The sequence below is a fragment of the Nymphaea colorata genome, chromosome 11, assembly GCF_008831285.2.
Source record: "Nymphaea colorata isolate Beijing-Zhang1983 chromosome 11, ASM883128v2, whole genome shotgun sequence".
NCBI lineage: Eukaryota > Viridiplantae > Streptophyta > Magnoliopsida > Nymphaeales > Nymphaeaceae > Nymphaea > Nymphaea colorata.
In genome coordinates, this window is record NC_045148.1 from 13638010 (window position 1) to 13658927 (window position 20918).

The 20918-nt window shown below is 39.4% G+C and overlaps 1 protein-coding gene across 2 annotated transcripts; it reads left to right on the forward strand.

Annotated features, from left to right (window-relative positions):
- Positions 1 to 15553: 15553 nt before the first annotated feature.
- On the forward strand, positions 15554 to 20116 carry LOC116264051 (transcription factor bHLH49-like). Of its 2 annotated transcripts, XM_031643970.2 has the most exons (8): positions 15554 to 15887; positions 16161 to 16987; positions 17082 to 17171; positions 17280 to 17447; positions 17632 to 17697; positions 18413 to 18478; positions 18554 to 18622; positions 19501 to 20116. In XM_031643970.2, exons 2-8 carry the CDS (start codon positions 16265 to 16267, stop codon positions 19897 to 19899), a joined length of 1581 nt encoding a protein of 526 aa, XP_031499830.1. In that variant the 5' UTR covers positions 15554 to 15887; positions 16161 to 16264; the 3' UTR covers positions 19900 to 20116. The 2 variants fall into 2 exon arrangements, with proteins under 2 accessions (XP_031499830.1, XP_031499829.1); XM_031643969.2 differs by having other exon boundaries at positions 15554 to 16987.
- Positions 20117 to 20918: the final 802 nt, after the last annotated feature.

The following is a 20918-nucleotide window of genomic DNA, read 5'->3' on the forward strand; positions in this document are numbered from 1 at the left end:
GGATTATTGTGATCGTCGGTAGAGCCTATCCCGATACACTCACCATCATCATGGGCGTACCACACTCTTGGGCCCTTACTTCATAGTTGATTATTGTGCTGATAGATGTATGAGACAGTTCTCTCAAAGGCAGAAGATGGTCTCTGTGCATGCACCAATTGGAGCTATTCCCGAATTTGACCTTAGTTCTCCTCAATGGACGCATTGTTTGCAAAGACACAAATATCATACACTTGGTTCATAGACACAGTGGTGAAGAAGGAATATGTTGAGTGGTGGGATGCCAACCGACCACCATCCATCATTCCCTAAAAAGTTTTATGTTGTCAACTTTGTATTCCTTCTGTCGTTGTCATCTTTATTAGTATCTTTGGATGTAACTTTTAAAACTTGTAATGCAATATGAACCTTCATTTTGTCATCATTTCCGTCCAATAACTCTATTTTCTTATGTCATAAGGTGAATACTTGAAAGCCAACAAAATGGTTGAAACTAGATCGCAAGCTAAGCAGACTCCTCAAAACGAGGCTTCATCCTCTGAACTCCGTCCATAAACACTTGGCCTCCCAGCAATCGAGCCAGAAGCTTACTATATGTTCTGTTTGTTCATGGAGCGATTCATGAAAGAGCAAGAAGAGCAAAAGGCCTTGATGGTTACTCCAGAGCTGGATAATGAAAAGACTGCCAAGCAAAAAGAAAAAAGAAAAACAAGTCTTTTGTTAAAAATCAGGATGAAGACTATTTGGGTTCAGATTCGGCAACTAGTAAAGAAGAAAAACCCGAACTGTTTTCTCTCAAAAAGAAAAAGACAACAAAGAAAAATAAAAAGGAAAAAGATGTTATGATAGAAAACAGCTCACCCAGTCCTATCACCACTGAAAGTTCGGAAGAGAAGCCCAAAAGGAAGAAAAAACCTACCAAGAAAGTCAAAAAGACAAAGAAATACATCACTACCAACAGCTCAGACAGTGAGAGTTCTGAAGAAAAAGTAAAGGAGATCAAGGGCAATAAGAAAAAGACCAAGCCAGAATTGATCGAATCAAGTGATGATGAAAGTCCGACTAAGCGCAGATTCTATGAAATGGAGAAAAGAATGAACAATCTTGAGCTTAGGGGGAAGGGGAAACATTCATACTCATGTGAGGACTACTACATTGGCATTGAAGGGGACGAAGACGTGAAAGGCTTGCCCAGAGAATTCATCAGATATGATGGAACCACTTGTCCACACGTTCATCTTTCAACATTTTTTAATGATTGCTACAAAATTCGGACAAATAACAGAGCTTTGTTCCGATACTTTCCAAGAAGCCTTGAAGGCATTGCCGCACAATGGTATAAAGAAAATATCAATCCGATCGAGCTGAAGGAGTTTGACAAGTTGATTAACATGTTTGTTGAAAGATTTGAACAAAATGCTCCCATGGCTCCAACCCTCAGTACCATTTGCAATATTCGTCAGAAACAGGGAGAAAAGACTCGAAAATTCATCCAAAAATGGAGAATTCAATGCAATAAGATGAAGAAGCCCATTTCTGAGACACAAGCCTTGTCACTCATTAGGAAAAATCTTGCCCAACCCTTGAAAAGTCTCATCCGCAATGCCCCAATCAAAACCTTTGCTGAGTTAATTGAACAAGCAAACTCGATAGAAGAAGGGATTGAGGAAGGAGATTTTGATGGAATTATTGCTCCTAAGTACAAAGAAGATGGAAAGAAAGGAGGAAGGACACAACTGCCTGCACAATTCATAGCCAATGCTGGCATTAAAAAGGACCATGATAATAACTACAAGCATGACAAGGGAGTCAGTTTCAAGAAGAACACACAGTTTCTCAAAGGCGACGATGAAAGGAAAAACAAACACCCAGGTTGGAGCTACGACGGGAAATTCACTCCTTTGAGCCAGTCTCGGGAGAAGATCCTGGAATACCTTCTCGCCAAAGGAACTATCGTCTTGCCAAAAATATCAGAGCCTCCGAAAATGATGGGAGGAAATAAAGGAAACTGTGCAAGTTTCATCGTACCCCTGGTCATGACACTGAGGATTGTTTTGTCCTCAAAAATATTATTCAAGACTTCATCAACAAAGATCTCAAGATTTGTGATGATAGTACCCCTGAGATACTAAGGAATCCATTCCCTGACCACGGGAAGGCGGCAATAGCCATGATCACTACAGGCACTCCACTTCCGTACCATCCACAAGAGCACATTCGACCTTATATTGGGAGCAGCTCACACAAAGTCATGGTGGTAGACCAAGGTAAGGAACCTCTAGATTTCATTGCTATGATGAATGGCAGGATAGAAAGTTTGCCCAAGAAACTTCTTATGATTTCAAAGACTTTTATCTTACAAGGCGACGAATCATCAAATGACTCTTCAGATGAAGATCCATGCTATTTGGACGTTCTCCCCTTGGAAGAGCGTATGGATGATGGAGACTCGATTCAAGCTTCTAAAAATCAGTCAATTACCTTCTCAGAAAAAGACCTCTCAAAATGGGGATATTTCCATGAAGATGCTCTTTACATCGTCGTTCAGGTCAATGGGATGACGGTGCCACATGTTTTGATTGATGGAGGAAGTGGTTTGAATATTTGTCCTGATCTCACGGCTAAAACATTGGGGTTTCGTGAAAACAAATGTCGTTCTGATAATACCAAGATCTACGGATACGATGGCCGAGGCATGAACAGCAAAGGTACCATCGACATGAATGTGATCATTGAAAATACTAGCCATTGCATTGTATTTCATGTGGTAGATGTACCACCATCATACAACCTGCTTTTGGGACGACCTTGGATCCATCAAGTACGAGGGATCTCATCCACTCTTCATCAATGCCTGAAATGAAATTTTGGTCCATCAGTCATCACTGTCCGTGCTGAGGATCCGGTCGAGAGGTTGATGCAACCTATGCTCCCTAGGCCAATTGATCCGGTAGATGTACCGAGCATAAGAACAACAAAGGACAGACCTTTGGAAGAATGGATGCAGAACATGGAGATAGGGGAACCATTCGGGAATGCTTATACTATTTCAAGCAATCGTGCAAGTTACCAAGAACACCTATTGTATGTTCATTTCATGAAAAACCCCAAGGGTTTTCAGTTGCTTCTGAAAGGTGGCTACCGTCCATTCACTGGCCTTGGGAAAAATGAAGATGGCATCTTGCAACCGATTAGCATCTCTTTTCAGATGAACATGAGAGGATTGGGATATCATGAAGGAATTTGAAGAAGATCTTGGGGGCTAATAGTATTCACTTTTGTTTCAAAATCCTCCCATGAAATTTGTAATTTTAAACATCTTTTTGTCTGGTCTCATGAGAGGACCCATTCTATGAACTAAGAACTTTTTTTTTTATATGCAAATGCAAGTAATTTTTTTTTTTTTGTCAATTTCGTCCATCTCTTTCATTTATCCTCTTTACAGGATGTCGGAACTCAATATGTCTCAGTTTATTCTTTTTCCACGAAAGTCCCCCCAAAAAGCATTTATCGAACAAGCAGATGGTGAAATGGAACCTATGACAATACCCGAGTCAGAATTACCAGAATTCACTCAGATTCAGAAACAAGAACATCTTTGGTGAATGATCCAATTGAAGAAATTAATATTGGAACCAGTGAAGATCCTAAAATTCTTCAAATTGACACCAGTTTGTCAGTGGATGAGAAGAAAAGATTGGTGGACTTTCTTATAAGTAACCAAAAAGCTTTTGCTTGGACTTATGAAGATATGTCAGGCTTAGACCTCCAATTGGTCGAACATCGTTTGCCCTTAAATCCTAATTGCAAGCCGATTAAGCAAAAATTGCGTAAGCTTGACCCTCGACTAGAAGGCCCTGTAAAAAAAGGACTAGAGGACTTGCTAAAGGCAAAATTCATTCGTGCCATCGATTACCCCGAATGGTTGGCGAACATCGTGGTGGTCCCCAAGAAAAATGGCAAAGTTAGGTTGTGCATCGACTTTCGAGACTTGAACAAAGCCACACCGAAGGATGATTATCCTCTTCCAAACATTGATCTATTGGTAGACAGTACTGCAGGCCATGCAATGTTTTCTTTCATGGATGGATATTCGGGATATAATCAAATCAAATTAGCAGTCAAAGATCAACGTAAGACCGCTTTTACTACACCCTGGGGTACTTTTTGTTACACGGTAATGCCATTCGGGTTGAAGAATGCTGGAGCAACCTATCAAAGAGCCATGGCCGCCATCTTCCATGACCAGATGCATAAAATCATGGATGCATATATCGATGACATATTGATCAAATCCAAGACAAGAGAAGATCACATTGAAACTCTTGCCCAAGTATTCGAGAGGCTTTTACAGTACAAGCTTCGCCTGAATCCTCAAAAATGTGTGTTTGGGGTTGAGTTAGGCAAACTGTTGGGTTTTATGGTCAGTAAAAAGGGAATTGAAATGGATCTTATAAAAGCTAAGGCAATAATTGATATGCCACCACCTACCAATATCAAGGAGTTGCGAAGCTTGCAAGGACGAATCCAATCCATCAGACGATTCATTTCCAATCTGGCCATGAGATGCGAGCCATTCAACCAGCTACTGAGGAAAGGTGTCAAGTTTGAATGGGGTTTTGAATGCCAACAGTCATTCGAAAGGATCAAGAAATACCTTCTAAATCCACCAATTCTAAAACCACCAACGTTGGGCAGACCATTGCTGCTTTACATCACAGTGAATGAGTCAGCATGTGGCGGCTTTTTGGCACAATATGAGGAAGGAAGTCGCATCGAACATGCAATCTATTACATTAGCAAGACTTTTGTTCAGTACAAAAAGAAGTACTCTCCAATAGAGAAAACTTGTCTGGCATTGGTTTGGATGTGTCAGAAGTTGAGACATTATTTATTAGCTTGTGAGGTCAAGATACTCTCCAAACTAAATCCTCTCAAGTACATCTTGGAACAACCATTCCTTAATGGGCGTATCGCAAAATGGCAAGTTCTGTTGATGCAATATGATCTTGAATATGTGTCTCAAAAGTCAATCAAAGGACAAGCAATTGCGGATCAGTTAGCAGACTTCCCTCAGTACGAAGAAATCAGAACAAATGATGAGTTTCCAGATGAACATGTACTAAGATTGGAAACGGGTCCGACATGGAAGATGTACTTTGACGGGTCCAGAAATGTGATGGGAGCAGGCATAGGCATCTTACTCATCACTTCAGAAAGCGAAATGATCCCGTACTCTTTGAAACTTGATTTTCCATGTACCCATAACATGGCTGAATATGAAGCCCTCATACAAGGACTTCGTTCTTTATTGAGTTTTCAAGTGAAAAGAGTGAATGCCTTCGGCGACTCTCAGCTTATTATAAATCAAGTGAATGGAGAATGGCAAGTCAAAGATGAAAAGTTTGTGCCATATCAAGAAATTGCTACCTCCTTAATCTGTCAATTCGAAGAAGTACAATTGGCTCACGTAAAGAGAGAAGGTAACCCTATTGCGGATGGCCTCGCGAGCTTAGGATCAACCATCACTTTTCGAACCAATGAAGCAATCCGTTCTTTTGAGATTGGAAGATTAGAACACCCTGCTTTTGAAACGATGACGCATGTTCATCATATCCAAGGGGGGAATACGCCTTGGTACCATGACATCAAAAGGTACATTAAAAGCGGAGAATTCCCGACTAAAATGTCTAAAAATGAACAAAAAGCAATACAACGTATGTCAGCGAGGTATTTTATCATAACAGGGGTATTATACAGACGTGGATTTAGCACTGAATATTCTCGGTGCCTTGATGATGATGAGGCAAAGAAAGTAATCGAAGAATCACATCGAGGAGATTGTGGAGGCCATGTTGGTTACCAAACCCTCACCAAACAAATAATTTGAGCAGGGTATTATTGGCCTACCATGCAAAAAGATTGTCACCAATTTGTCAAAAGATGCAAAGAATGCCAACTGCATGCTCCAGTAATTTATGCCCCAGCCTCTCACTTGCATTCTGTGACATCTCCTTGGCCATTTTCAATGTGGGCCTTTGACGTAGTCGGACCGATATCCCCTGCAGCTTCTAACGGCCATAAGTATTTTTTTGCTGCAACAGATTATTTTACAAAGTGGGTAGAAGTCGTCACACTCAGAACAGTGGAAGGACGTCATGTAGTGTCATTCATTCACAAAAATCTTCTTTGCAGATTTGGAGTCCCTCATGATATAGTATCAGACAACGGAACTCATTTCAAGAACGAAAAGATGAGGCAATTGTGCAGCAAGTACCACATCACGCACCATTTTTCAGCTCCTTATTACCCCCAAGGCAATGGGCAAGCAGAGGCTACCAACAAGATCCTGATCCGCATCTTGGAACGGACAGTAGAAACTGGAAGAGATTGGCATGAAAAGATGCACAACGCTCTATGGGCATATCGCACCACTATGAGAACTCCAACAAATGCCACTCCAGCAGAGCTAGTCTATGGAACAGAAGTGGTTCTACCATTACATGTGTTGAAACCTGCTTTGAAGTTCGCTTCTCTCATAGAGCTCCCTCTTACTCAATATCAACAAAAAAGGCTAATGCAACTCGATTTGCTAGATGAAAAGAGGCTAAAAGTGGCTGAACATGCTGAAGCTTATCGCCAAAGGGTAGCCAGACAATTTGCCAAGTCAGTTATCGAGAGACAGTTCAAAGTGAATGATTCAGTCCTACGATCTGCAGTGTACCTGAGAGGACGACCACGAGGCAAGTGGGCACCAAATTGGGAAGGCCCATATGTCATTAAGGAAGTTTTGCCCCACAATTCATACCGACTAATTGATGCTGATGGGGTGGAATTTACCGATCCTGTTAATGCCCTTCACCTCAAGAAATTTTATGCCTAGTTCTCTTGTATTCATTTTCCAATCAATGTCAAAAAATTTGTGTTTCCACATCGACTATTCAATCTAGATTCTTCCTAGTTGTAAAACATGACAATTAAACTGGGGCATTTTTATTTTTTTTTATCGCTCAGGGCTTGAGAGCAACCCGTGCAGGTAAAGGGTTAAACCTGCAATATGAGGGCAACCCATGCAGGCAATGGGTTAAACCTGCAATGCTAGCCAAAGCAACCCATGCAGGCAAAGGGGTTAAACCTGTGCTACAAGCCAAAGCAACCCACACAGTTAAAGGGTTCAACTTGTGATGCAAGTCAAGGCAACCCATTCAGGGGGTTAAACCTGAATTTGAAATCGGCAAACCCATGCAGGTAAGGGGTTAAACCTGCAATTTAAGCTCAAACAACCCATTCAGGTAAGGGGTAAAGTCTGAAACATCTCGATGAAAATGTCTTGTTTGAAAAATTTGTGGCGTTTATCTTTGTCACTAAGCACGGCTAACACCGGCTTATTAACAAAGAGGGGCATCTGTAATCACCCCAAATTTTTCTAAAGGACTATGATGTTTTACACAAGTGCGAAATTCAAATTTAGGCACAAGATTTCCAAAATACAACTTTCAGATCCAAATTAAATCCAAAATACTACTCTTAGATCCAAAGTAAATCCAAAATACTACTTTCAGATCCAAATTAAATCCAAAATACTACTTTCAGATCCAAATTAAATCCAAAATACTACTCTCAGATCCAAATTAAATCCAAAATAGAACTTTCAGATCCAAATTAAATCCAAAATACTAATTTTAGATCCAAAACCCAAGTTCAGATCCAAATCAATCATTTAAGACTAATTTGCTCTTTCTTTTTACCAAAAACCTTCTTTTAGAGGATGATTTTAGTCTTTTTTTTAAACAAGTCCGATTTGCCCCTCCTTTTGATCAAAAAACATCCTTTTAGAGGGTGATTTTAGTCTTTTTCAAACAAGACCGATTTGCCCCTCCTTTTGACCAAAAAACCTCATTTTAGAGGGTGATTTTAGTCTTTTTGGTAAACAAGACCAATTTACCTCTCCTTTTGACCAAAAAACATCCTTTTAGAGGGTAATTTTAGTCTTTTTGGGTGGACAAGACCGATTTGCCCTTCCTTTTGGCCAAAAAAATCTCCTTTTGGAGGGTGATTTTAGTCTTTTTAGGTCAAAAAATTCAAATTTTGGGTTTTGGCTCCAAAATCCTCTATAAATACCCCCCCCCCCCCATATCCTCCCTCTTGGACAAGATTGGTCATTGCGAGAAACTCTAGTGTATTCTCACTTGAAGACTTAGAGTTTCTCTTGAGCTCTCTCTATCTCCCTCTTCCTCTTTTCATTTCCTTCTCCAACTTAGAGCAAGCACTCTTGGAGCTTCATTCAAAAGGGGATCTTCAAGTGAAGGTGTTCATCTTTCTTAGGTCATTTCCCATTAGAGGTATGTAATCTTTATCCCTCTCATTTCTCTCTTCTTTCTTTTCATTAATATTCTTATTATTATGTTATTTCTTTTTCTTAAATATAGTCTTGTTGTTGTTTTCATTTTCTCTTCACATCTTCATCTCCCCATGGCCAAAGGAGATAGCACTCAACCTCTTTTTAGAGACAAGAGGCTATGCTCAAATGCACTGGGAGCATGAGAAGATGAGATGATATTTTATTTTATGATTAAATCATGCTCTTTCAAGTATTCTTGTTGTTCTTGTTCTTTCTCTTTATCAATATCTTCTTGCTCTTTTTTCTCTTCAATATATTCTTGTTGATGTTATTCTTTTCCTTAATGAATATATTTTTGTTGTTACTGTTATTTCATTTCTTCAATATAGTCTTGTTGTTGTTATTCTTTTCCTTAATGAATATATTTTTGTTGTTATTGTTATTTCATTTCTTCAATATAGTCTTGTTCTTGTTATTTTATTTTATATTTTTTTTTCTTCTTCCTCTTCCCATGACCAAAGGAGATAGCTATCAATCTCTTTTTAGAGACAAGATGCTATGCTCAAGTACATCGGGAACATGGAAAGATGAGATGATCTTTCATTTTAATCATGTTCTTTCTTTTCATAAATACATTCTTATTGTTCTTTTGTTTCCTTTTATTTTCCTCTCTTCCTCAATTCTCCATGGCCAAAAGAGAAAGCTCCCAATCTCTATTTTAGAGTCAAGAGACTATACTCAAGTGCACCGGGAACATGAGAAGATGAGGTGGTATATCAATTCATAGTTACATCATGTCTTCCCTCCTAATTGAACTTTGCTTTGTCCATCATCCTCTTTCTTTCTTTCCTTCCTTGAAAGTTATCTATATATTATGCATGCATAGTTGCTTGGTTCTTTACTTACATGTGAATGCATGTCGGGAATAAGAGTGTGGTTTGGGGACTCTTTATTTTCATATTAATCTTTGAGGTTGGGACTTGTCCAACCCGAGATAAACCCTCACGAAAATGTACATGTTAATATGCATTTTCATATCATTTTGCGCTAGTTTCCTTCTTAATCATCACATTAGGAACCCTAACGAGTGCCTCGTTATGTTGCTTGTTTTCTTCCATACCCAACGGTGGAAGAAATATATCTCTTACAACAAACCAAATAATAACATTCTATGCTTATATAAATCATATTTTCCAAAACATTTTCAAAAAGAACCTTTTAACATGGCCTTAGGGACTTAGCTTAGACTTTTGCATGAGTCCAAGCTCCCCTCCGGCCCACATTAAATTTGAAGTTGGTAATTTTAACTTGTTCATTGATTTTTCTAATCTTGCGAAGGTATGGATGTATACACATGTTATATACATTTATGCCAGCATGATGACCCCCATCTTTCTCTCTCTATGCTTTCATTTTTTATTTTATAAATTTTCATATGTGCATTAATACGTATGTACATGTGCTCCATTTTCTCTCTTTCAAATATTTATTCCTCTTTTCAAGACAAATATCTTCTCTTATAAAATTTCTCATACCCATATATGCGTATGATATTTTTCTTTTCCTCTAAAATCTCTTTTTTTCTCCGAATCAATACATCTTTTTCTCTTAAGCTTTCATATATGTGTATATGTGATGGTATGTACACATGTATGCATGTCTTTTTCTATCTCTCTCTTTCCTTTTATAAGAGTGTTTTATCTTTTATATTCTTTTTAACACTCTCATCTCATGAACTTCTATATACCAACCTCAATAAGACCACAAACTAAGTAATGACCCAATGTTGGAATCATGCTTGATGGTCTACAATCTCTATTCCTTTTCAAAAACTTTTTCTTCTTATGTACAATAATTATAACAACGAAATCTTAGATGTATGTTGTGGTAGGAATAACATTAGATGAATGTTGTGGTAGGAATGTTTTACATTTTTTCAATCATATAGGGTAAATGCATCCATGCATTCTCACCCTTTATTTCACTTATGATCACAAGCACCTCTCCAAAGGAACTTAAGCAAGAAGGGATGGAGCTCTAGTTAGGTGGTAACCGAATTAGAGCAAAATCTCAAACCTACTTAAAGTCTTAAGAGAACATTAAAATGATTTCAAAATGTTTTCAAAAGCTTTTCAAATGATATTTACTAGTTTCACTTTTTCCTCAAAACATTTCACATTTTCAAGCAATTCTTCAAGAACCTTTTCAAAAGTTTGAAACTCCAAACTTTCAATATTTTCTACACCGCATATAGAATAAAAAAGATGTTTAAGTTAAAACGAAATGCATCAATGATAAACATAGTCCTTGGGTTGATTACCCCCGGTAAAGGCGCCGGGAACGGTCGATCATCGTACCGACGGGCGAGTCCCTTTCTTTCATCTTTCAAAAAAAAAACCTTATTTTTCTGGAGCACTCCAAAACCAATGAAAATTTTGGGATGCTAACACCCAGACATTTTTGTTTCACTTCTGAACTTGCTGTAGGCTTATGCAGGCCTCAGAATGATCTTAGTCCCAGCCTAATGGCTGATGAAAGTGAATCTTCTTCTCTTGTTTCGAGATAATTGGAATGTTTATGCATCTGAAAAATAATCAGTTCAAATTGTCCAAAGATATCTGGGTTTCATATTTGCATGTGCATCTAAATCAGTTGACAATTTTCGTTGTATTCACCGGACAATTTTCGTTGTGTGAGCACTGGCTATTAAGGATAGGTAAGTTATTGAAGGATAGGTATGTTATCAGATGAAAATCCTACATTTATCAGTTTTTCAGCAGAAGTCAGTCACTTGACTATAAAGAAAATCATTTATTGGCTCAACTGCTTTTAGATGCTTTAAGGAATACCATGATATTGTAAAGGCAATTGTGGAATAAAGTGTATTGTGCCTTGCATATATTGGAGTAGTTTGGACTATTGAGAAATATAAGAGCAATATGCTACATAATGCATAAAATGAACAAAATTAAGCAAAAATAACTTGGCTTTTAATGTTGACTGTGATTTATCCTTTTTTTGGGTCATACGACTACTACAACAATCAGGTAACAAGCTTCGTGAGTATCAAGGTGTTGACCCTCATTTTGATACAATCGCAAGGCAATACCATGATATTGTAAAGGCAAGCTTTTCTTCCCCTTTCTTCTGATCTTTATCAAGTGTGTTTTCTTTCAGCTGATTTTATTGTATTATACACAGGAGTTAGAAGGCCTGCAGTGGATCATTCATAAAGTAGAAATGGACCTAAAGCGTTCATCAGATCATCCAGCAATGCAGTTGTATCTAGCATGTTAAAACTTCGTTTCCGTCTGCTTATGTGATATTTATGTTTACGTATTGAACAGCTTTTGCCTCATCCTTTTGTGGTGATGTACATGGTCTGAACTTCTTTCTGGGAGATACGTCGTTTAGATGCGAGCAAATTAAGTACGTAGTAATTTGTATTCCGTCAGGTATGTGCAGCCAAAAAATAAAATAAAATGAGAAAACCATTTCCCAACCATTTTTGCTCCTAAATTTTCTTGGTGAGTACTTTGTAACAATTTTTTTGCACGGGTAACGAGGAGTGATCTGGGGAAATTCCTGGGTAGTCTAGGAATACAAGTTTCATATTCTAATATGGCTTCTATTCATTCGTGTATTTATAATATTAATGTATTCTAGTAATTGGAGAATTTGTCCTTTCATTTCCTGAATAACTTTAGGCGCTGTTTTGATGACCTTAGATCTTATCCAGCATGAGAAGCCCAGGACATGTACAGAGGAAGACCACTTGTGTATCTTAAGGGCAACTCGTTGCCAATTTAAGAGTGAAAAATGTTGGAGATTAAATCTACGGTCAAATAGTCTTTCTTTGACATATTTTGTATTTTAGTGGTTTTTTTCATGTTTATGTCAGGGCCTGCTCGGGGAAACTGTACATGTTTTTACGTTACACAGGCCAGTGGCACCCGCAAACACTCGTATTGAACCTTCACAGAGGCATAGCATAAACTGCACTAGTTGACTTTACATGAATGGCTAACGGGGCATCAAGGGCATTCATTACCTCAAACTTTCTAAACTACTTTTGAAGACACAAAAGCCAAGGTGTGGCTGCCATGCTTCAGTCTGACACTCTCTGGAGCTGAAGGTTAAGCATTCTTTTCTGACGAAATCCAAGTGGCAGCCGCTACTTGGCAAGCCTTCAGTTAGAGTAACCTTGAGACGAGACCTCACTGTCTGAAGAAGAGGTAGCCTAATTTTAATATTGCCGCTAAATTGACATTATTCGTGTTTCATAAGATTCTCGCAACTTGGTCGCTTGCACTCTCTGGCCCACCAACTTGAGTAGGTTAGTTTTTTTTTTCTGGGTTCAGATCCCCAGAAGAAAATGTCGGCTCTGGTCATATAGTACTTGATCAGCTAAATACATGGAAAAATTAGATTTGAGAAGATTCAGTAAACGAAGCATGAAAATGTTGCATAAAAGTATCTGGCTAATTGCTTAGGTCAATCAGACGCATCTGCCCAGCTTGAAGGAAGCCAACTTAAAAAGATTTTGCAGATGACATCAATTAAGGAGAGCATGGACTTATGGCGTACCATCGTCCTGAATGCAATTGTTAGTCATCCTCCGCACATGGGTGAAACTCAAGCGGCCATTATGCCTATTTAGTTGTTTCTAATAAATTTTATTTGCTTTAAAAGGCTCAAGCTTCAAGCAAGCAGCATTGCCTCCCCAGGCTCTTATATCAAATTTTCCATAAAATAACAAAAAGGTGTATCATTACTTTGTACAGTAATTATGTGACGAGTAATTCCATAACGGATGATCCAGTTTCAACTCCCTTCAAAGATGCAGCTCTGTATATATATAACCAACCCCTTTACGATGTACATATTAATTTTCAAGAGTTGCAACTTAGTTCGTCAAATTTCATTACCTGGAGGTTCACCGGCCCGCTAATTTGATAGGTACCATTCTCTCAATCATGTTTTCCAATGTAAAGTTGTACTACTTCTGGAACATCGGACCGATGTTTCTATAATGTCGGAGAAATGTTGTCCGCATGTTGAGTTATCACCAGCCAAATTAACTTTATAAATGACATAATATGTGCAAAGTTGATTAACACAACTGAAGGCAGAAAATTCAGTTCTTGTAAGCACAACATTAGGTAAACTCTGTGTTGGAGAATATCTGAGAGAGGGAGAGAAAGCACCTTTTCCAAGGTTCAGATGAGGACGGCCTCTTGAATCTTTCTTTCCTTTTCTCTCAATCTAATGCAGAAGCCATTGACGTTGCTAAAGTCAAATAGTTCACATGGTGTTGTACTGTGGTATATATACAAAAAAATATGGGTCTTGCATTGAAAAGTGAACAGTTCCCGACGGCAATCCCGAGGTCACATGGACGTCAGACAGTAGGAATTATGAACTGAATATAATAATATATGGTTTGGTTAGATTGCTTCGTTTGAATTTTGAAGAGATCCTCTTTTATTGGCAAGGCCAGGGTCCATCCTACGCGAGAGACCAGAATGGTAATGCTCAAAATCAAATTCCCAGAACACTGTGAAGAGCCTGAACTTCCCCGGGCTGTCAATGGTGTGTAGTACCCACTTAGAAGCCAGTCGTTGAGGTTCAATATCTGAATCGACGCTTGAACGGACTCCTCATAAAATATAATTTCCGTCACCGCTTCGGGTCGGAAAATTTTGCCATAATTCTTTCTTGCCTGTCAGGTGAGTCAACATTCTCCCATGAATCTTGTGAACCTCTTCGTGCTTCTTCTTCCTCTATTTCAAACATCTCTGCTTGAGATAGATAACCAGATTAGGGATCCATGCAAGTCAGATAACGATTTGGATAATCGGATTTCCATAAGAGGAGACCCGGTCTTCATCCTGGTCAAACTAAACTCTGCTGGCATCCATCGTCGTCTGCCAGTTCAGGTTTGAAGTGCGATGTGACCAGATCCAGATCCATTTAAGTTCTTCTTAGCACAAGGCCTACTCAGACTAGCGGGGGCGGTTGCACTAAAATTCGGCGTTATCATCATTAAGTATTAAAAAGATGCAAGGCCATGAACATTGAAGCAGTTGAGCTGAACAGAAAGCCGAAAAACGTGGGCCAATTGGAATTCAACACGTCGGAGTTCCCCGTCCCGTCAGGTTCGATCGCTTTGAGAAAAAGGCGTTTGCTTTTGAAAAATAATCAATAATATAAAAATTGGGGGGGGGGGAATTTCTTTTTCGTCTTCTTGCCATTCGAAAAAGTCCTTCGTTTTCGATTATTGACAGAAAGAGTCCCCTGCATGCAAAGTTAACCGGTTGCCCCTTCTTTCCGGCGCCGCGCTTCTCATCTGCGCTGGGGATCAGCAGCATAAGTTCAGACATGGGATTAAGCAAGTGGGGATTCAAGTCTTCGTGGGATTTTTGGTGCAAGAGACCGGGCCGTTTAGCCAGGGGATTATGCAAGTGGGGATTCAGGTTTCCGTGGGATTTTTGGTGCAAGAGAGTCCCCGGAGCCGGGAATCCGGGACCTGGGTTGGCCGTGGTTTTTGGTGGCCTGGCCTGCAGGAATTGCTGCTGTTTTGAAGACCTTCCCAACCATTTGGGTTCGGTGCAACTGTTCAACCTCTGCAGTACCACTCGCAGTCTTCTTCTCAAACCAATCCAGGAACTTTCAGATACCGACTCTGCTTTAGAAAGAACATAGGACATTTTTTGCCCAACAAAAACAATAAATGCAGTCGTTTTTAAATGGAAAATTTCATTTATGACCCCCAATTTTGAGTTGTAATCTAACAAAAGAAATTCTATTCTATTTTTTTATAGTGATGTTTGAATTGAAACCCTAAACTACTGTTGTCTCGTAACGCCCAAGTAAAAAATCTGTCAGATTGAATTGAATGTCAATATTAAGACCTTTTCTATATAAAACTAGCAAGCGATTTCCAACTAGAAGTATAAACAATCTGAAATGAACGTAAGGTTTCTCGTGTGCTCTAACGGGACAAAGTTCCGCTGGTGGGTTTTGCTTAGCGGTTACCACTTGTATGCGTAAATGAGGCTTTCACAAAGAAAAACCGAAACCTAAGCCTCTTTTAGAATTATAGCTAAAATAGAGCCTTACTCCGGGATCCTTTCTAATTCGAAGAAAACGAAGGAACGCTCGCAATCGGCCATCCATCCCAAAATAGAACTGAATTTATTTGCTGTCTATCAATTCAGTTTTTTCCATTCAATTTTCTCCCATTCTCTCTCCCAATTAAATCGATGATTTTCCTGTGAAGCTGCTGACTTCGACTGTGGCTTCTGCGTGACTCTCTCTTTCTCTCATTTTTCCGTTTCTTCTTCCCCATTAACTTCGAAGAAAAAGAGGAAGGAGAAACGGAATTTCTCTCTCTCTCGCTCCCCTCGCCGCGCCCCCACCACTGACGTTTATCTGAAATTTGGAAAGGGCGTCCGTCGGTTGTTCGACGTTTTCTGACCTCCATCTCTGTTGATAGTTGATACCGCGACCTCTTCTAGCATCACAAGGCAGCACTCGACAAATGGTAACCTGCGTGCTTTTCCCTCTTCCTCCTGGTATAAATATAGGATATTGATCATTATCTCTTGAAGCTAGGCAATACTGGGGGGGGGGTTGCTTGGCAGTGGCACTAATTTAGTTTGCCGATAGTTGGAGAATCTATAGAGGCTTTAAAAAATCCATCATGCGTATATTGGCTTCAGAAATGGGCAAATTGCTGTGTTCTTCTAGTGATAAAAGCATAGGTTGCTGCCCGTTTTCCATTAGTTGATTTTGTTATGCGATATTGCTGACACAGATGTACTAGCAGCTTCACTGCTGTATGAAAATATCCCCAAAAGACAATTTTGTAATCTCAACCACAGAAATCGTCCAACTCTCAGAACATATTACTCCACTACTATGGATGGCTATCTTGATCATCTATTTTCCTCCACTCAATGGGTTGAGATGAATCCAACAGAAAGACAATCCTGGGCTGTCAATCCTGCAGATCCAACAAATGGCTTTCTCGTTGATTCGGTCAGTGCATATCAAGGGCATGAACCGCATGACAAGAACCCTGAATCTAGCTTGGTTTCCGCAAGTCATGTTATAGGGCGCCCATCTTCTCAAGGAATGAATGATATTTCGGGCGACGGTAACTCTTTTACTTCCGAAAATCCATGCCTCAGTCATAACAAAGGGTTCGTGTCCGGTCAGCAATCTTTAGACAAGGACAATCACACACCTTTGCACGGGGAGATCAGGAACAGATTGGTGGGATTTCAGTTGAACGCGGCAAGTCAAACTAGAGGCGCTCATGGCTCATCACATATTCATCCCATTCTCGGAAATTCAGTAGATTCAGCTGGTACTCTTCCTGAGGCAGGTTCCATTGCAAGCAATGGCTGTGATATGTCACGGTATGAAAAGCCATTTGGAGATGCCAATCCTCTTCCTTCTGTTCCGTCTTCTTGGAGCACATCATATGCAGGTGTTTCCAGCTTCCCTGAAATCCTGGGCCAGGGAAACCTGGACGGTTTTAATTTGCATGACGACCTTGTAGAGACTGATGAAGATCTTCTTAAAAAGGCATGCCTTGGCGAGAGTCATCCGTCAGTGAACAACATACCGATTGTATCTGTAAGTTAATAAACGTTCTTTATGGGAATGCATGACTTATCTTTTACATGTGTATCTTCTTTTTATGTGAGATATGTGTTGACAAATTATGCAGGAGAATCAAAGGGTTCAGTTGCCCTCTGTCGCCACTAGGTCGCAAGTTGCATGCTCTCAAACTGTCGTATTCCAACCCCAACACAAAATAGTACGTTTTCTGCTGGCCATCTTAATCTTTAGCCCGAATTTCTTGGTGTGACCATCTTCATCTTACTTGCTACTTGTCTAAATTTTTGTTGTATATCATTGTTCTTAGCCATTACAATCTGGTGAAGTGAATTCCCTAAATCTATCTGGAAATTCTACCTCTATATCTCATTTACAACCCACAACTGCTACTAGTGGAGGTTGCAGCGGAGCTGTAAGAGCACGTGTTAGAGCACGTCGAGGACAGGCAACTGATCCACATAGTATTGCTGAACGAGTAAGTAGGGTTCAATTTGTGGGTGAAATTTCTCTAAATGTAGTACGACTATTTTCATATTAGGAGTCATGTCCTTTTCATTGCTAATTTCTGTGGATAGTCTTTATCTTGGATTATTCTTTTATATGACTTATTTTTAATTGGTTGAAGAGTGTGCTTGTTAAAACATGATTTAAATGTGCAGCTTCGGAGAGAAAAAATAGCTGAAAGGATGAAGAATTTACAGGAACTTGTCCCAAACTCTAATAAGGTATCTTTGGAGACAAACTTTTGTAGTTGCTTATAATCTGGGTCTGTTGGTATGCTGCTGTGGTTCATGCCTTCAGCCTCCTATTGTTACTGGAACCATTGAACATGTGCTTTCCTTTTGACTTTTTCATAAGGTACAACTTTTTCACCTTGCAACCTCATCTGAGGCTGTGCTTTTCACCTAGGAACTCTAAGCCTAGAACCCATAACAAAACTAGCCTAGGTCTGACCTTCGTTTTCTGCTGGACATGGGCATGGAAGGAGGATTTCCCTGCCAATGTGTGTGTGTGTGTGTGTGTGTGTGTGCATTTTGATAGAAGGAGAGAGTTGTCCATGTTTGAGCTTGTGAACCTCTTGCTTGTTCGAGTTTTATTGTGGTTGTTACTTGGTTTAGCTCACAGTGGCCTATTTCCAATTGTCCAAGACCTCACATCTCAAATCTACCACCCCTTCACTGTCTCTCTTTCCTTGCTGTAGTGCCAACTTCTAGCATGTCAATCAAGATCAACTTACGCAATCTGATGCACCAGCTCTGTACATATTTCTCATAGGAATGAGTTGGCGAATATCATTTAGTTTTTTTTGTGCAGTTTATTTTACTAGGCATGATGTTTCCATTGAGAATGTAAACTTTTCCCATCCATGAACTGGTGCTTTTCTTTTTTGCCTAGATGATTCTTGTATTTGGTCTTTAATCACTCAATGTCCTTTTGCAGACAGACAAGGCATCAATGCTTGATGAAATTATTGAATACGTCAAATTTCTGCAGTTGCAAGTCAAGGTTAAGCCTTATCCGTATTCTCCTTTGCTTTTATTTTTTTCATCCCTTGTGGATGACAATGCTTATCTGAGGCAGGTACTGAGCATGAGCAGACTTGGTGCAGCAGGAGCAGTTGCCCCTCTTATTACTGATGCTCAATCTCAGGTGCAATATTTGTTTCGGTGCTTCTTTATAGATGGTTTTACTTGTGAAAAGTAAAGACACTTGTTTCAATTTTGATCATTATATGGCTGAGTTTATACGAAAGTTTTCTTTTTTCCTGTATTTTTGATATCTGCACATAATTAATGTCTTTACAACAATAGGAGACCTGCTTTTCTGGCTGCTGCTATTCTTCTTTCTCTAGTACCTTTTTCTTGTTTTTATTGTATCCTTTGATATGAAAGTAAATTGTTTGTCTGGGTAAGGACAACCTTCTCCAACAGGATGACTGGTCCCCAGTGGCGTGACAGACACCCCAACCTGAAAGTTAGCAGTTATCAGGTGACTCTGGTTTCTGCGGTCCTCTGGCCACTCATCAACACTCACAGCCCCATTCTGGCCCACTTTCAGTAGTCTGCTTGATTGACTTGATGAATCCCGGCCTATTGTTCACTTTGGTAATAGTACCTGCTTTCATCCTCACAGAGTACAACGTTTTTTTTTTTTTTTTTTTTTTTTTTTTTTTTTTTTTTTTTTTTTTTTTTTTTTTTTGTGTGTTGTCAACATGAGATGTGTCCATTTGCCCAGGGGGTTGGATTTATGACCTTCAAGTTGGAGGATAGAAGTTAAAGAGTTGCAGGTGCCTTGGCATAAACTGCTAGAGCATTTGGAATGCCACCTTATTAACAACCGAAAGGAAAAAAGGACTTATATACAAACGACTGCTATTATTATAAATGTTTTATTTTTCCAGTGTATGCTTTGAGTTAAACGTGACCTGTACTGTTCCCTGAATTATGATCATGGTTCTTTTGCATCTGTGGCATCTATAATTTTTCTCAATAAATTCTCAGCCTTTGTTTCATTCTTCTTTAAACCAGGGATCCAGCAGTCTTCGACTGTCAGCTTCTCTGGCCCAGACTGCTGAATTACCTGAATCACAGGAAAGTATTGCTTTCGAGCAAGAAGTGGTAAAGCTAATGGAGTCCAACGTAACTTCAGCCATGCAGTATTTGCAAACCAAGGGTCTTTGCCTCATGCCAATTGCCTTAGCCACTGCCATTTCTGGGCGACCACCTAAAACTGACACAAGCAATGGACAGATGCCTATGGCCAGCTATTCATCTTCAGGGACTCTAACATGGCCACCACCGTCTGGTGGCGAGAGCTTGGTGAAGGACATTTTACTTAAGTGTGATAGAGAGGAGAGCACCACCAACAGTTCCAGCGGTGCTCCCACTATTAGTCAGGAAGATGAGTCCAAACCAAAGGTCCAATGATGCTTGTTCTGTCTTATTCCGCCCCTTAAGTTTTGAAATTCTAAGTTTTCTCCTCTCCTCTTTTTGTTTCTCTTTCTATTTGCTGGCACTACACCTTTGCAGTTAGAATTAGAAGCTAGATCTCTTTGATAGGGATGCAGTTTGTAGTTTTGTTCTTACGCATCAGTTGTTCATCTGTAGATGCTTATTTACTTGGTTTCTTAGTCTTTTTTGTTCATTCGTAGTCTTTCACGTTGATTGTACAGTCGTCAATGCGAAAAATCAATGAGCAACAGATCGGTTTTGGATCTAAATATAACATTACTCGATGAAATCTAATTGGGTTTCACCCAAACGTTCACATTTAAATGGATAGTGTACTATATCGGGTGTCCAACTAGCTTGATGACCAATTAAATTTGGCAGGCATAGGCTCTCGTAGCATGGGCACAAGTCCCACGTTTTATGCTGCTGGAAGTGCATCTAAGTCTGTTCACTATGTGATTTCTCATGTTGGAAACAGAAGGTATGCAATTTAGAACGATTAATTTATGTACTCAAAACAGCATTGTTAGTAACAGTAATTTACTGTCTGGTGCAGAGTTTTGGTTGTTATGCATCGGCCTGTATCATGCCTTTTTTCTTTTGTTTAAGAAATAATAAATAGTATTTTGAAATATTTAAGAAATGCTTAATTTTTGAACCCCTTATCAGCCAGCATCATTTAAGTTTGCGGCAAATAACGATTGCACCAGCTAATATGACAAGATGCCACGTTGAAGACACTGCTAAAAATTTATCCAATTATCCAGTTCGTAGTGGATGCAATACCAAAACTCAAAGGAGTTTTATGTGGCTATCGGAGCAAACCAATATTAAATTAAAATACAGTTAGATACAGGAACAGATTAGCAAAGAGGAAATGAGGGAAATGTTTTGAAGAATGCTGAAGGAAAAGGTGACGGGATCGGGATGAATGGCTTGACGAGGTAGGTAAGCTAATCAAAAGTCAAAGATGCAAAAATTCTCGGGACTTGTCA